Raw genomic sequence first — 17,336 nt, forward strand, 5'->3', positions numbered from 1 at the left:
TTTGCAAGCAACCATTTGTGCTAACTATGGTTTGCAGCAACTAAATTTACAACCACTAATAAACAGTTATGGCCATTGCTCTATGGAGAAATATGCCATTATTTACGTAATGATCATGTCAATACAGTGGTACCTTGGTTGTCGAACTTAATCCATTCCAGGAGTCCATTCGACTCCTGGAATCATTCAAAAACCAAGGCGCAGCTTCCGATTGGCTGCAGGAGCTTCCTGCACTCAATCGGAAGCCATGTCAGATGTTCAGCTTCTGAAAAACGTTCACAAACAGGAACACTCACTTCCAGGTTTGCGGCGTTTGGGAGTCAAGCCGTTCAACAAACAAGGTACCACTGTACATAAATGGTTGTATTTAGACTTATGCTCAGAAGAGCAGGAAAAAACAAAGGGGGTGGATTTTGCCAATTCCCCCTTTTCCCTGTGGCTCCCAGGAAACCCCCTTCGGAGGGGTGCAGAGCCATGAGAAGTGGTACAGGGTCTGCTCCAGAAGGAGGTCTCTGCTGGATCTCAGTTGCTTACATAAACCGAAAGAACTATTCCATTCACAGAAGTGGGAGTCAGGGTCCAACCTGTGTGCTTCACAAAGGAATTAAGTTTTGGAAAAGACAGTCCTTGTTTCAAGAAGCTTTCAAGCTAGATTTTAAAAAGAAATAGAAGGACAAAAGGAAGATAGGATGGGGTGAAGAACAGGAAATTATTGATATTAATGGGGAATACGAACAATGACTTGCTTACTTCAGCCAAGTCTATCTGAATTTACAAAGATGTAAAAAACCTATGCCTTGGGTCATAAGTGAAAGCCTAGACAGTCTTAAAAATAAGCATGTTTGAAACTATTTTACTTTTTTTCCATTTGCACAAAGTTAGGCAAAATATATTTTTTTTCAGGATAAAGTAAGCACTGTAAGGCTTGGAGGCTCTGTTCTACTGGAATAAGTTTCAGTAGTTCATACCAAAGATATACTGAAATCTTTCATATTATATGCTGAATTTCAAAGTGCTTTGGATCAAATCCTTAGCCTGCACACAACTGCATCATTAAACTTAACTGGCTGCACCCAGTGATAAAGCTCTGGCGGCACAAGGGGTTTTCCATACGTCCAACAGAACTTCCTGCCCAGTCCCTTCCAGCTTCCTGCACAATCAAGTTTTAGCTAATGGGGCCTCTCACTGCTCCCGTGCCGCCGGAGCACAATTTCTGTTCTCAACCTGAAGCAAAGTTCTTAACCCGAGGTATTATTTCTGGGTTAGTGGAGTCTGTAACCTGAAGCGTATGTAACCCGAGGTACCACTGTATTATATTTAAAACATATATAGTACCCATAAGTAACACTGGTCACACACAAGCACGTTTAACTGATATATAGTGCCACAGGGCTTAAATCAAGCATTCCCTACTCCCTAAGCCAGGCAAAATCTATTTCGGGGGCCTAATCTGGCCTGCTGGTTGGTTTTATCCGGCCCCTGTGGCGGTTTATTTCCTGGGATAAAATCCTAAAAAAAACCTCAACAACTTCAATCTTGAAATAAGCTCAACAACTTTGGTTGGCCCCCACGGCCCTTCACTTCATCAAATCTGGCCCTCTTTGAGAAAAGTTTGAACACCACTGCCCTAAGCCATATAGGTGAGATGAAGGAAGCACATGCAATTCTCAAGTAGGAAGTTCCAGTTCTGTAGCACTGACTGCTATTTCGCTCCAAGGTTTCCAGCATTGTTTCCCACCAATGCTCAGAGAAGGGGAAGACTTTTTCCTCAAACTGCTTTCTGAGGGAACCTGAATTTCCTTCAGGAGAAGAGCAGCAGCAGGGACAATCTTTTTTCACGAGATGGCATGTTGCATTATGCAGTCAGGAGGAGGAGTTGAGTGTATTCTAGGGCCAACCCTCAGCTAATGGAGAGTGATGATGGGAGAGTTCTAGGGGTGTTCCCTCCACAGGCATGTTGATGGGGAGTGTATGTTACTCCAAGGTAGAAGTTTGGAAATTACTGCTTTAGACAAAAGAGCAATTTTCAAAATCTTCTAATAGAGCAAATATTAATGAACTGCATAAGTGAACATTCATGTGAAATAAAGAGGGGGGGCATTCATCTTTTTTTCAGATAAAGAAAAGCTTTGCACTGGGGTTAATTGTTTGTAACAAATCTACATCCCATCAAGTCACTCTGAGTAATTGGGGAGGCTGCTGGAGCCCTGTCTTCTCTCACAGTAGATTATATTCTCAGAGGGGAAAATTGGTAGTTTTTTGGTTGTTGTTTTTTTTAAAAAAAAAAAGAACACCCCAATACAACATTAGCTATACTCAGCATGTGTAATTAGACCCATTTAAGTCCCTCCAAAAGAGCCCAGGCTTGCACTGATGAATGACTTCCTCAATGGCAGTCCGGGATCAAGTTAGTATTTTAAATTAATTGCTAAGGATTTATTAATATTATGAAACTGCTTTAAATTTGATTTTAATTGTTTTGTTATTATTTAATTTCGCGAACCACCCTGAGGGTCCGTTTTGGCTTTGTGCTGGGACAAGAAATATATATATGTGTGTGTGTGTGTGTGTGTGTGTGTGTGTGTGTATGTGTGTGTATATATATAAGAGGCATTGTGGTGCAGAGGACATTTTCAATGCATCTGGATGAGGCTAAAATGTGATTTAAAGACTATGGATCAAAAAATCAGGACTGCATCCCCTTCAAACACAGACAAGTTTAGCTTCGACTGATACACAACTAAAGAAGACGAAAAGAAACAAGGGCTACCCCTACCATTACCTTAATGAGGGGGGACTGGATCACTAATTACACCCCATTTTATCACACTTAGCCTTGCCATACTATCAGATGCATGCTCAGTAGTATCAGTTCTAGAAAGAGAGCTTCTGAAATGATTTTGAGATGCATTCTCAACAAGGAAAACCAAGGAACACCAACAAGATCAGCACATCCCAAACTGGATGCAAGTTCTTGCTAAAAACTCAGCACTCCATTCTGGTATTTTCAAATTTATCTCCCCCCTCCACTCCCCTTCCCTTATGTCACTTGTCTTTCTTTTCGTTGGAAAGCTTGGGTCTTACTTTCATACGCGGAAAGTACCTGCCACGTACAAAACTGTAACTGAGCTGAACTGCTTCAGGAGACAGTTTCAGTCTGAAAAGCAGTATATGTGACCACAGGCACCTGCAGAAAGTAACTGGCAGAACAACAGCTGAGTTGAGATCATCCTTGACAGAAAGAATCTGTGTGTGTAAGCATTTACAGACAAACACACATAAAGAGGAGTGCTTGCTTAGCTCTGTATTTAGTTTTATGCTTAAAGCTGAAATTAAGTTTGCAAAGTCTCCAGGGGATAGGTAATAACACCGGGATGACCTGTCTTGGTTTGTTTGTTTTTAAGGGGTGTGCATGAATTTAGTCATGTGCTTCTTTAATTAATATGGACGACTGTCCTGAACATAAGTTTTACCTAAAGGTCTCTTTCTATACTGGCGTATCGCCTTTCAGACCAATAGCTTGTTCAGTTAGAACAGGTTAGATAAAAATGTAGTAAGCTCTCGGGAGGAGTTCTCAGGAGGATAGGAGTACCAGTAAATTAACTGTTACCATATGTTTGACTCTTTTGGGCCAAATTCAGTCATAAACCCTTGCCAAACCACATTTTGGCAGAGAATCACCTAAAGTAGCTTTCACTCTAACTTAAACAAGGAGCAAATGAAATAGAGCTTGGAAATTAACAGAAGAAACGGCTTTTAAAGCCTATTATTGACAGAATAGTGTGTAGAAAATTATTTAAACAAAGCCAGTAAATGCATTCGGCTGTATCAATAAAGCAACTGGATCATTGAAAGACAATTGTTCTCTTAAATTAATACAGAAAAAGAGCAAGTATTTAAAGCAAACTCGCACTGCAATATCAGATATATCATTTTTCATGGCAGAAGGTTTTTTCCAAAAGAATTAGTTTAACAATGTTACAAGTTCAAACTTTGTGAATGACACTATAGTTTTCTTGCATTGTAGCAACATTATTTTACCCAGATAAGCAAAAAAGAAATATTATAGTCTTGCCTGCAAGATATAAAGCAGTAACTTTAACATTTTTACACAAAAAGATCATTTTGAAATATGTATTTTTAAGGGAAACTAGGAGTGATTGTGGTAAAGTGGAAGGAAGAAGTTGAACATCTGTGAATTATAAAACTTATTTTTACAAATATAATAAATGTGAACTGATGACATTTTTACATATAAGGTATCCACTAATGAGCTGGTGTATAATATTTTTTGTTTTAGATTTCCAAGCTACATACTCAACATTAGTCTGCACTGATGTCTATGTGGCTCATCTAAACAAATTTAGGCTACATTTCTATACACATTTACTTGTGAGTAAGTCCACTAGTGGTGCTTGCGTATGAGCAGACATGTATAGGATTGCACTGTTAATTTTAAACACAAAATGTAAAATACACTATCTAGAAATTGTTGTTTATTTTACAGGAAGAATATTATTCATGTTGACGATTTCTGAATTTGCTGATGAATCTCTTGACCTTCTGACATTTTAAAAGGTAACATTTTTTAAAAAGTCGTGGTACTGAAATTACATTAGTTTGCAAAACATACCCACCGTTTAAAGTATTTAAGGGGGTTAAACAAAAACGCAAATGCTTAATGCAACATTAAGCATGTGAAATAAAAACTTGATTGCTTAGGAAGCATGCTATGCTGTTACCCTAGTGACAAGTTAAAAAAAAAAAGGAAAGGAAAAAGACTGCAAGCTGAATGGCTGTATGATATGAAATTAAAATGTTTCACATTGAACAATCCAAAATGAATTGGGAAAGGTTAGAGCAGAGGAGGGAGAAATCAATTCTCCAATGGCAATGGTGAATAGAAAAGAAGTATGAATAGGATTTGCCAGTGGGGTGCAACAGCTGCCAAATATCCTGCAGCCAAAGAACTACAATAATACTGATGAAGTGTGCAAGAGCTTTAGGAATCGTTGCAGGGAGCAGAGGAGTACTCTAACAATAATGTCCCATCCAGCTCCTGCAGCAGAATCAAAGGAAAGATTCATCTTCAGAATTGCAACCCCCCACCTACAAATATGCATAAGAAAACTCGTATACAAAACACACTTCCTTAGCAACCAGGATCCAAAATGCCACAGAACTAGTTCCATGAGCCAAAGGACTCTTAAGACTTCCCTTTCTTTCAAACCAGATGCCACATTTTCGAAAGCTTCAAAAAATAATAACTGAAAGCTTCAAAAACACTTTACAGTATGACGTCACATGGGGTCAACTGTCCAGACCAAACAAAAGGTTTAAAAAAAAATCCTTTACCCATGCTTCAGTCCTCAGGCAAGGAAAGTATCCTGGCCAAATGAAGCAAACATACTAGAGATCTGAAAACAGTATGTGCACCTAGAGATTATGAGGAGCCAACTATTTCTCCCAACCCAACCCAAAATGGCCTGCTTAGGCGACAGCATGTGATGAGATAACTGGTCCTTATCTCTGATGTGTTTCAAGGTTCAAGAGGCTCTGCAGTAAAAAATGCTCAACTACTGAACATGTGAACAGCTGAGTAAATGCTCAGCTAGTGGCGGTCTGCTGTATTCTCATTGTTATATTTTTTTGCTGTAGTTGGTTGATGTTTTAGTTAATTAACATTTTATTGTATGGTTTTATAGAGTGATAAGATGCAAGCCACCAGTGGAACTGATGAGGAATGGAACATTTAGCCATACTCGTGGCAAAGACTAAAGTTCAATACTCACCTTTCTCTCATCCCAAGAGAACCATAATGTAAACATCGCAGTTAGTGATAGCACCATAGAAAACTATTGCATGCAAGACAGCCATTGCATTATATAATCAAAGCAATGTGTTAATAGAGTTTTCAGTTTAAAAGTGGCAAAAAATTCATGAAAGATAAATCTTGGGCCACAGAGACAAAGGTTGTAGAGGTGCCAGGCCCAAACCTTAGGACCCCTTAAATTAGAGACTGGGAAATTGTGTTCCTTCAGATGTTGCTAGACTACAACTCCTGTCTTCCCTGACTATTTCTCATGATGGCTCCAAATGATAGAAGCAGAAATCCAACGTCATAATAGTCACTGGTTGCCCACCCCTGGATTAAACCGTACCTTTGTAACATGCAAAGAAGGGGAACTACCAGGTACAGCTTGAGAGCCTAGTGTCCTGTGCATTTTCTCTAACTTGAATAAAAATTTACAGACCTCTGCTTTGAATACACTAATTATCAAATGCAGCACAAAGCTTATTAACTAAAGTAGTGTAAAAGTGTAAGTGGGAAATCCTCGATTAACATCTCACTTCATCCATAAACCAAATAGAATACCATAGGTGAGTCACACGTTTGACCTTCCTGAGAAATATCTGGTTCCTTTGGACAGTCCTTACCCCTTCTAGCTTCTAATATTTGATCTGGTTGAGAAATAAAATGGCATATCCTTGTTTAGGAACAGTTCAAAGGATTAAGGGCAGAACAACTCTAGGTCTGTACTGGCCAATGCATATTTGGAGTCTTGGGTGGAATGAGCAGACCAGAAATGATAGCTGCTTGCAACCATATCCTTAGAGACAGGGGCAGAGGAAAGGGGGTGCGGTAGGTGTGGGCCACCCTGGGTATTACCACTGAGGGGGGTGACAAAATGCCAGGCGGCACTCACCACAGGGCCTGTAGTGTGCCCAAGCCACACGTCTCTCCTGGGAGTGACGCAGTGACTTGAGTGCCTGCATGCTCCACGCTGCCCCAAATGGTCCACCCACCGCTGCCCCCTCAGCTGTAGGACAGCTGAGTGGGAGGAGGTAGGCAAACTCTTTGGATGCCCCACGGAGCGTCCTGCCCCGGCTGGCCCCACCCCTGGGCGCACGGCACATGCACCGCCCCAGGTGCCCGATCAGCTCGCCCCACCGCTGCTTAGAGATGCAGGCAGGTTGGCCAATAGAGATAGAGACTAAGAACAGGCTTACATGATATTTCAGTAAACGTAACAGGCTATACTCTTATGTCTCCACCACAGCCACCCAACCACACAGGAATGTTATGAAAGAATTACTGTGATGGCGTGAAGTCTTTGTACATAAATCCTAATATATTATTATTAAATGACACTTCCTGAATTTTGCATCATTTGTTCTGTTAGCCTGTTTTTATTCTATTAAAATTACATTCCAAAAAATTGTGTCCCTTCCCATTCTCTTTGCCCCAATAAATATATATTCTAATCACCATTCACTTAAAGCTAATTTGAAACCGTATCACAACTGTTCACATAATGGTAATGATGAATCTAAAAATATTCAGATAAACTATTGTGAAAGTGTTATGGGCGCAGAAATGCAAATGCTCATGGGGATAACAATATAACTGTGGCTATTTCAAATACATTATGTATTTACATTTAATATTTTTCATTTCAGTGATCTCTGTTTGAAGTGCTGAATGCAATTTACAATCTTTAAAAGATGTATTCTGAAGATACTTTAAGAGAGGCATCTATTAACTCCATTTTACAATTCAAAAATAAATAAATCCAACATTACAAAGCACACCAGAGGGGTGTGGGAGCAGACAACGCAGGCAAGACCTCTCAATGGCAAGTTCCTTTGTCTTTAAAAGGACAAAGGTTTAAAATGTCCTCGTTTTAAACACAGAGCCAATTTTTCCTCAAGCATGCTACATCGGGTAATACAGGCATGCAGCAAACCGTGGATTTTTCCAAGCTATGAATGATGGGAGGCCAAAACCAATAGAGAAATTAGGAAAATAAGCTTTGCAGCCAACACAAGCAACACATAGGAAGTGCTGTAGGCAATCGGCTTTGGAAGTGTAAACATTACATTAGTAGACCCAAGAGAGGACCACACCTGGAGCACTTGCTCTCCTATTCCCCCGTCCAAACTGCTAATGGAAATAAAGACTCCCATTAGTTGAACATCACTTTTAGTTTGAGAGATCTTGGCTACGCTAAACAAGCTAGATTCTCTCAAGCCAAACTATGTCCACTGGAAACTGTATCATAATCTGACATCATGATAACCGCAGGATTGTTGTTTTATCGCCTAATGTAAAAATGACTTGAAGCAATGGGTGGCACCCACTTGACAATAAACCAACCTATTGAAAAAATACGGTAAATGCTACGTATAATGGTTCAAAACAGTGCAAAATATATTCACAGCTACTTCCTGTAAGAAATCTGTGCCCCTGTTATCCAAGAAGCCTATTATCACATTGACCCACGTGATATCAAGCATTTAGATAATTACTTAGAAAACAGAAATCTGCTGCGGTTTTTCCTAAGAAAAAGAATGCTTGAAAAGCTAGCTTTAAAACTGATCAAATAAAAATATATTTTTTGAAAAAAAGTTCTGAACTGAATTAATAGGAAGCAAAAATACACACTTCTCTTGCTATAATCGCAAGAGAGCCACTTTTACATACTGCCCTCACCCCAATCAACTGCACATCCAGCATGGTCCTCTGCTGACACTTCCCAGCTCCACCACTGATGTGGCCAAGGGGTGGAGGTAGTAAAAGAATGTGAGGTAGCAAAGAAGTAGTTAAAAACAAGAAAGGGACAATCGCCCCTATGGCTACCACCCATTCAAATGAGCCACCCAAATCACAGTGCACAATGCCCCACAAGCCAATAACGATCAGGTAGAGCAAAAGTCAGCAGCAGTTATAAAACCTGCCGTTGTTTTTAACTCCATTTATTTTTCTGAGAAAATCAATTGTATATTGTTTTTGTTGATAAATCAGCTTCACTGGCCAAGACAAATTCTGCAATTGGGTTATTGTTACAGTTCCCCAAGGTTTACACACACAAAAATGGTTATAAAAGCAATACACATTACAAATCATGAATAAGGACAGAAGAAGACCCTGCCTGATCAGAAAGTGGTCCATGAAGTACAGCATCCTGTTCTCACAATGGCTAATTAGATGCTTAGGAGAAGCCCACTAGCAGGACCCGAGTGCAGTTTCCAGCAACTGGTATTCTGAAGCCAACCCCTCTGACGTATAGAGATTTCTGTGCAAAGCAGACTTACAGTAACTAATGCTAACTATGCCCTTTAGTCCTCCATTGGTTAGACAAACAGACACCTTCTCCAATGCAGAATCAGATATGTAACATGGCACAAGCACATGTTAAGGGTTGACGAAGTATACCATAGCAGGTTTTTCTTTTCTTTTTCTGCAAAAAGTTGCAGCCATTTATCTGCAATTTATTTTTTACCTCAGTCAGTATTTATTAAGAACCCTTTTAGTAAAAAAACAGGAAAACGTTATTAGTTGTCATAATCACTAAGGACAGACCGAAAGGTAAATGGGTTTAAATTGCAGAGAGATAGGTTTAGGTTCATTATCAACAAGATTTTCTGACATAAGAGGAGGCAGACAATGGAATATAATCACAAAAAAGGGGGTCAGAGATCTCCATCACCGGATTTTTTTCCCCCTGTTGTGCATGCAACACAAACAACTTGAATGTAAGTGGATTTTCTTCCTGACAGATGAGTCCAAATGATAGGCCTGGCAATCCTAAGGTTTTGTCTGCTAGCCTGCTTTCATTAGGAAATGTTATAGCTATTATCAACAAAGCAAACTGAGAGCATAGCTTGCTCAAAAAAAAGGTAAACAAATCGTTCAAAATTCACTATATTGGAAAAGCTTGATATTTGGCCTGGAACACAAACAAGAACTGCCAGTTCTCCAATACTTATCACACTTGACTCAAGACAAAAGTTGCAAAGCACAACTAAGAGAGCAAGCTGAAGAAGGTAAGCGTATCTGACACAATATCGACTTAAGCAAACCCTTTCAGGATGTCCAACAGAGGTGGCTAATGCTCCAAAGCTAGAGAGGTCATGCTTTCTTCACACAGGAAATAATAACTGAAATAAGGTAATAAGGGAGGCTATATTTTCCTATATGCCTAGAGAGTTTGCATTACAAAATACTGTGCATTTATTATATAGCAATACTTGCACTTTGGAATTTGGGTGGGGCTCCCCCCTCCTTTATAGGCTATTCTGTTAAATCACAAGTGCTGTATTTGAATCAGGGAAGCTGTTATTTTAAAAACAAAAACAAAGCTGCTCTGTTTAACAAGCCAGCTTCATGACCGACGGTTAATGGAATCAGATTTGGTTTTAAACCAGGGTCTTTGGTTCGAATGTAAAACCAGCCCAGGTTTCTACAAAAATGAAACTAAGCTCTGCCATGCTAGATAAGGAGACAGGAGGGGAGGCGTGTGAGCCCAACACTTTACTCACATTCATTCAGACTTCTCCATAAACTACGGCTTAGCATTATATGTCAGTATGACCTATGGCATGGTCACTAACCTTTCTTTCCATGCATAAAGGGAATTTTCAGGTGAATTTTCCATTTCCCACTAACCAAAGGGATCTTTTCACGAGCACAACTCACCATGTCACTATGATTAGGGTTGAAACAGTTAGGTTTTGCACCCATCTAGTAAAATCTCAAAACTTTTTTCTTTGAAAAGCAGGCTCACATGACATCATCACAAACTGTCCCTGAAATTTTAAATTTCAGCAGCAGATTGCCAGAGATGACTGCTGTCTGGGAAGCACAAGCTTGTTGGACAAGTGGAACTAGTTGCATGATCTTCTGTATCCTGGTCTACGTCTATGCTACCTTTAACGCCAAAATCATTTCAAGCAGGAAATAGTCGCCTATTTAAAATAATTTGGTAACTGGTGGTACAGGGTTAGGTACCCTTTTTATTTTAAAAAAGAAAAGAAAAAAGTCTTATTGCATCAGTAGAATTGGGGGGGGGGGGAATCATGAAATCTTGCAAATTCTGATCAGTTCCTCTGTCTATGCAAAAGCACCATTAATAAATGTAAATCTGAATAAGTGTGCATGCACACAAAAGGTTATACCCAGAACAAACTTAGTTGGTCTCTAAGGTGCTACTGGACAATTTTTTATTTTTATTTTTTATTTTGACTGTGTCAGACCAACACAGCTACCTACCTGAACCATTAATAAAGTGAGTCAGTATACATGACTTTCTACAAACAAACTTACCTTGGCGTTCCCAGAAATCTCTGTGATCTAAGTCGTTCAATCACATACAAAGACGCCGCTGTTACCAGTAGCTCCCTTTTTTCAGAGTCCTTCAACGTGTGTCCTAAGATTTAAAAATCAATTTTCAAAACTGTAATATGCATCAGAACCATTTTTACAAGATTTCATACCCTGCCCTTCAGTTCAGCAATAATTCTCAGGGCAGCTTAAAAAATGGATAAAACATAAATAACAGCAAAGAAAAAAGGTGTAAAAACCAGCAGCAATCAGATTTAAATGTTTTAGAAGCCTAAAAAAAAGAGAGATATTTGCCTGACACTTGGCATTCCTCCCTGAGGAGAGAATTCCAAATGTTGGGTTCTACCACTAAGAGGTCTATGTCCACGGTGATTACCCACCTCACCTCAGAAGGCAGGAGAACTTAAAATGTGCATCTAAGTAGGTCTTCATCTGTCAAGCAGATTTGATTAGGAGTAGGCAGTCTTTTAGATATCTGGGTCTCCAGCTTACCTTACTCTCACGCCCCACTTAGAAATTTCCCCCATTAGCCCAGTGGACATTCCGAGCAGAAACACTATCTACATTTGATCCAAATTCAGAAGGACTCTGCAACAAAGCATCTTCAGCACCAAATTCCAGCACTTTACTAATGAACCAATCCTTTACCTTTACCTTTAATGAACCAATACCAACAATAAATGTCAAGCACATTCCTACAATGGAAGAACTGGATTGCAACTACAGCATTGCAAAGCATCCTGCGACTCAATTCTGCAGCTGATAATAAATTTGGGTGGGTATCTAAACCTCTTGAAGCAGCAAAGGTTTCAGTTCTTTACTTGATAAAGCAAAGACTTGATAAAGCAAAGACAGTTCCTAGTAGGAAGCCACATGTCTCAGGGCCTAATCACAGGATTGTGGGAAATGTAAAGAGGCATCTGTGCTGTTACGGAGCTTCTGGGTGTTATTCAGAGAGAAGTATGAGCCAGGTCGTAAGCAGCATCCAAACTGCTCTTGTGTTGCTTTTGCCATGGTTACCCAGGGCATCAGCCCTTGAGCAAACTTACTCTGGGTGCTGTAACATACTAAAGCATGGTACAAGAAATAAAAGAAGCAATGAAAATTGCATTAAAATCCATACAACATCTAGCTTAAAGGTAAAGGTAAAGGGAGCCCTGACCATTAGGTCTAGTCGTGACCAACTCTGGGGCTGCGGCGCTCATCTCGCTTTATTGGCCAAGGGAGACGGCGTACAGCTTCCGGGTCATGTGGCCAGCATGACGAAGCCATTTCTGGCGAACCAGAGCAGCGCACGGAAACACCGTTTACCTTCCTGCTGCAGCGGTACCTATTTATCTACTTGCACTTTGACATGCTTCCGAACTGCTAGGTGGGCAGGAGCAGAGACTGAGCAACGGGAGCTCACCCCGTCGCGGGGATTCGAACTGCCGACCTTCTGATCAGCAAGTCCTAGGCTCTGTGGTTTAACCCACAGTGCCACCCGCCTCCCAGCATCTAGCTTAACCCATTACAATTCCTACAACAGGCAGAAAATTCATAAAGTGGCCCAACAAGACTCTCAGCTATTTTCAAGTGGTCCATGGAGAAGAAAGTGTGAAACCCACTGGTAAGAAAAATCTGTTTGCTGCCTGTGAGATCTTGGCCTCTTCTCCTGCCTAGAAGATACATGAAAGAGGACTATAGGAGGGAGTTCTGCCACCTGAGCATCCCTGCTTGAGAAAAATGCCCACCAAGAGCTCCCCTTTAGAGCTATGGCAGCTGCTCGCCGCAAAATGTCCTGGGCTTTGAAGATACACATGTGTACATGAAGATCCTGCATGAAATACCCTCTGTGTAAACTGTGGGGAGGGGGGTTCATTAATAGCTAATAGAACACTTGTTTCATAATATACTATTATCTTTTTGGATCCTCTTCCAAACCAAAAGGTTGCAATAGTATTTTGTTTGAATGTAGAGAAGTAAAGTAGAAACATTTTAACCTTCACCTATTTAAAGTTTGGGATCTTACTGGTTACAGGATTTGCAATACTTTATTATATAGAAGCCTATCGTAAATCCGTCACTGCAGCATGCAAAGCAAAAGAAATAATGCCTTTTTTAAAAAGCTGCTTTGTGTTGATGAAAGCTGACACATGAGGAACATATACACTTGAAAATTAGCCTGAACATGTGTCAAGTACTCCACTCCAAGTAAAAATTTAATTAAAAGTTGCCAGCTGAGGTTAATAGGAAAGCTGTCAAGATATTTCATAGAATTAAAAGAAGTTGTAAAAAAAAATGTTTATTTTATTGATCCTTGAATTTTAAAAAATCTTGGGGATTTTTTCTAACACATGGGTAATTTGCGTTATACAAGCCTATTAGTAAAAGCATCATAATCAGACACCATATTTTTGAACATAAAAGGAATGGTTTATCTCAGTGAGAAACAAGGCACAGTAGAAATGTATTCCTGAAACTGACAGCTCCATTTATACAAATGGGTACAGGATTTCACACACCCAGAATTGGGAGGGTGCAGTACCCTGCTACTCCCCCCCTCACGTCCGTTCACCCTATTTTCCTATTTCATTGGGTAAAGGTAAAGGTAAAGGTACCCCTGCCCGTACGGGCCAGTCTTGCCAGACTCTAGGGTTGTGCGCTCATCTCACTCTATAGGCCGGGAGCCAGCGCTGTCCGCAGACACTTCCGGGTCACGTGGCCAGTGTGACAAGCTGCATCTGGCGAGCCAGCGCAGCACACGGAACGCCGTTTACCTTCCCGCTGGTAAGCGGTCCCTATTTATCTACTTGCACCCAGGGGTGCTTTCGAACTGCTAGGTTGGCAGGCGCTGGGACCGAACAACAGGAGCGCACCCCGCAGCGGGGATTCGAACCGCCAACGATACGATCGGCAAGTCCTAGGCGCAGAGGTTTTACCCACAGCGCCACCCGCGTCCCCCATTTCATTGGGTAGTATTGCTAATATTTGAAGGATTTCCACTCCAATTTCATGGGTCCATTACCAGGTGGCTTTTCTCTAGTTGACCTCACTTTATACTGAGTCACATGCAGAAAATACCATGAGGAGTAGAAGTACACATACTTTTATAGTGATTTCCACAAGTCTAATGGCACTAAATATTACTGTAGTAATCACAGAAATCACGACATTCTTTCACCACCAGTTTACACCAGTTATATGTATATTTTTGTCTGAAGACAATCACAGTGATAAAATGTACATATACAGGTAGGACCTTTATCTTTAATTAATACAATGTATTCAGCAGCACCTAGCTGTTATTTAGTACTTAGTAAACATTATATAAATCAGTTTTGAGAGAGGAACTCTCTTTAAAGTTTATACACCTTTTTGGCTTATGCTATAGTGCAATGGAAGGTTTTCCTAAAGATGTTATGCAGCCATACAAAATATAAACTCAAAACTGTAAACCCAATAACCTAAAAAACAACACCCATGATTCAAAATTAGTGGCTTCTAAGTCATAATTTTGGAAGCTTCTTCCATTTCATTAACAGTACTATGAATTTGGGTCACGAAATACCTTCAATTTATTAAATTGATTGTTACCAAATCTGTTGATACAAAGAGCAGAATGAGGAAACTGGTAATTAGTACTCTACAAATTCATGAGGGGAACATTATTGGGTTAAGAATAGGACCTTATCTCATGGGAGAAAATAGAAACAATATATTTGGGAAGTTAAGAGAAGATCATCATAATTTGTTGTTCTACAACATGTTATGATCTGCTATTTATGATGCCACAGGCTGTAGCCTTCACCATGAGAGGGATAGCCCCATCTGTAGTACTCACTTTTGCCTAACAAGTGGAAGTACCGTATTTTTTGCTCTATAAGACACACCAGACCACAAGATGTCTAGTTTTTAGAGGAGGAAAACAAGAAAAAAAATATTCTGAATCTCAAAAGCCAGAACAGCAAGAGGGATCGCTGCGCAGTGAAAGCAGCAATCCCTCTTGCTGTTCTGGCTTCTGGGATAGCTGCGCAGCCTGCATTCGCTCCATAAGACACACACACATTTCCCCTTACTTTTTAGGAGGGAAAAAGTGAGTCTTATAGAGCAAAAAATACGGTATTTATTTTCTGGCTGTCTCAACTAAATAGCCCTATAACCTCTGAAACTTTGGCTGTGCACATGCTCCCATTTCCTCTTCATCCAGTGTGCTTTCACTGGATCTGAGCCTTATTCGGGTTGAGGTGGCCATCTGTCATGGGTGCTTTAGTTGAGATTCCTGTATTGTTGGGGGTTGGGGCTAGATGGCCATGAGGATCCCTTCCTACTCTACAATTCGATGCTTCTACAAGACAGATCCAGATTGTAACAGGTCAGGTTGAGCAGCCCAGAGTCATCCAGGGTTGTCAGCGGATGGGCTGTTAGGCAGGAGAGGGAAGAAGGCAGAGAAACTGCAAAGAAGAAACCACTTGTAAAGAAAAAGCACCACACAGGATCAGACCCTCCTGATAAGCAGGAAGTTCTGACGCTGCGCCCACCCCCTCCCAACCCTATTTTAAAAGAGAGTTTTAAAAACCCTTCACACACACTCACCCTAAATTACTTTGGGGGTGCATCTGTGTCATGGGGACAAAGGAGGCCCAGATCAGCCTAATCTGGGGGTAACAATTTGGGACCACAGGGTGGATCGGGCAATCCATGCACAGCCCCATTACTTACTGAACCAGTTAACTCACTCTACTGTGGGTAGTATGGTAAAGAAGCTGGGAATGGGAGAAAAGAGGAAGGCATCAGATATAGGTTGAACCAGTAACAAATTGAGATTTTACTAAGGGTTTTGAAAACCAGCAATTTAACCCTTGTTGTGATATTTCAGGAAGAAATTGGGAACTGCAGGTCTGGAAGGGCTAAATTACAACTCCCAGGATACTTTGCTTTAAATGTATGGCATGTATGTAGCCCTGGTCTAGGCTTTCCCTACATTAGCTATGATCACAATTTCAGCTCATTATAACTCATTTTTAATTTTTAATTTTATTTATTTAACGGGATTTATATACCGCTTGATTGTAATAAAACGCATTAGCAGTGCAGCATCCAGTCTTCTTGTTTTTGGCTTTCGTCCTTCTTCTCAGTCCTGACTTCTTCGGATTTCTAGCTTTTCCCTCTCTCTTGAGTTTCCCAACTTGCCAACACTAACATTTCTCTTGCCCACTTTACTTAGATACACAACTGCTCCCTTGTCCACAACTGTTAGTCAATCAGAATACTGGTAGTTTGTTTTAAGTTTCTAGTTCCCATAATTTTCTCCCCCCACCCCCTTTTAAGTTTCATTTCCCTGAGCTGCCCTTCTGAACTTCCTGTGACCTCTTAAACACCATGGCAAAAACAGCCTTTAAACATAAAGCAGCCATTTAAAAGCTAAGAACAAAATGGTTGAACAGATGCATTCCTTCACAACATATGACTTGGTATAAAGCTTCGGTTACACAGCCCAAGCTGTGCAGCACTCACACATTGCCAAAATATAGAAAATGCATCACCAAAACACAGTATACAAATGGGGGGGTGACCTGCAAACGCGTTTAGAGGAAAATGTAGAAATAATTGCTATCATTTAAATAGAATTACAATACATCCCACCATATTGGGGAAGACTGTGACCTGTCTGCTGTACAGGCGCTGTTTATGGGCAACTTCAAGACCTCTACTCTCCCTTCTTATGGTTCATTATTGTTAAACCAGATTAGACAGCCCCTCAAACAGAGGAAGACTTCAATAGAGGACTGCTCTCTTTCTGACATCCCTTCAAAAAGAGGACTATAAAGTAGGATACATGGCCACCCTAACAGTCAATCACTAATTTAAGAAGAGAAAAATATATTCTCCGCCTCAACAGCTGAACTGTGAAACAAATATTCACTTGTACTATTTAGTTATCACTACAGTAACAAAAGTGAAGCATATATGGGAATCTTATAAAATCTCTCCTTGCTTACAAGATTTAACATCTTTTGGAACCCAGCCACGGTAAATTCTCTCTTTCAGAAGACCTTTTCTTACTTGTCTATATTCTTCTAACTCATAGTCAAAGTCTCTCCAAAAGCCATGTCCTGAGTCCACTTTCGATCAATATTATACTAATTAAATGGTTTATTAGTGTAAATGAAATAAATTAGGAGTGCTCTTCCAGCTCTTGGTAAATCCTTTGGACTGAATAAGTACCCAA

At 40.3% G+C, this 17,336-nt stretch overlaps 1 protein-coding gene across 2 annotated transcripts in view; it reads right to left on the reverse strand.

Moving 5' to 3' along the window:
* PCCA (propionyl-CoA carboxylase subunit alpha) overlaps positions 1 to 17,336 on the reverse strand; it is a 219,414-nt gene that overhangs the window by 90,672 nt on the left and 111,406 nt on the right. For both annotated transcript variants that reach the window (XM_053384482.1, XM_053384481.1), the window contains exon 18: positions 11,108 to 11,210. In XM_053384482.1, coding sequence (XP_053240457.1) covers positions 11,108 to 11,210 — 103 coding nt within the window. The remainder of the gene's footprint in view (positions 1 to 11,107; positions 11,211 to 17,336) is intronic.

Source organism: Podarcis raffonei, chromosome 4 (genome assembly GCF_027172205.1).
Source record: "Podarcis raffonei isolate rPodRaf1 chromosome 4, rPodRaf1.pri, whole genome shotgun sequence".
Lineage (NCBI taxonomy): Eukaryota > Metazoa > Chordata > Lepidosauria > Squamata > Lacertidae > Podarcis > Podarcis raffonei.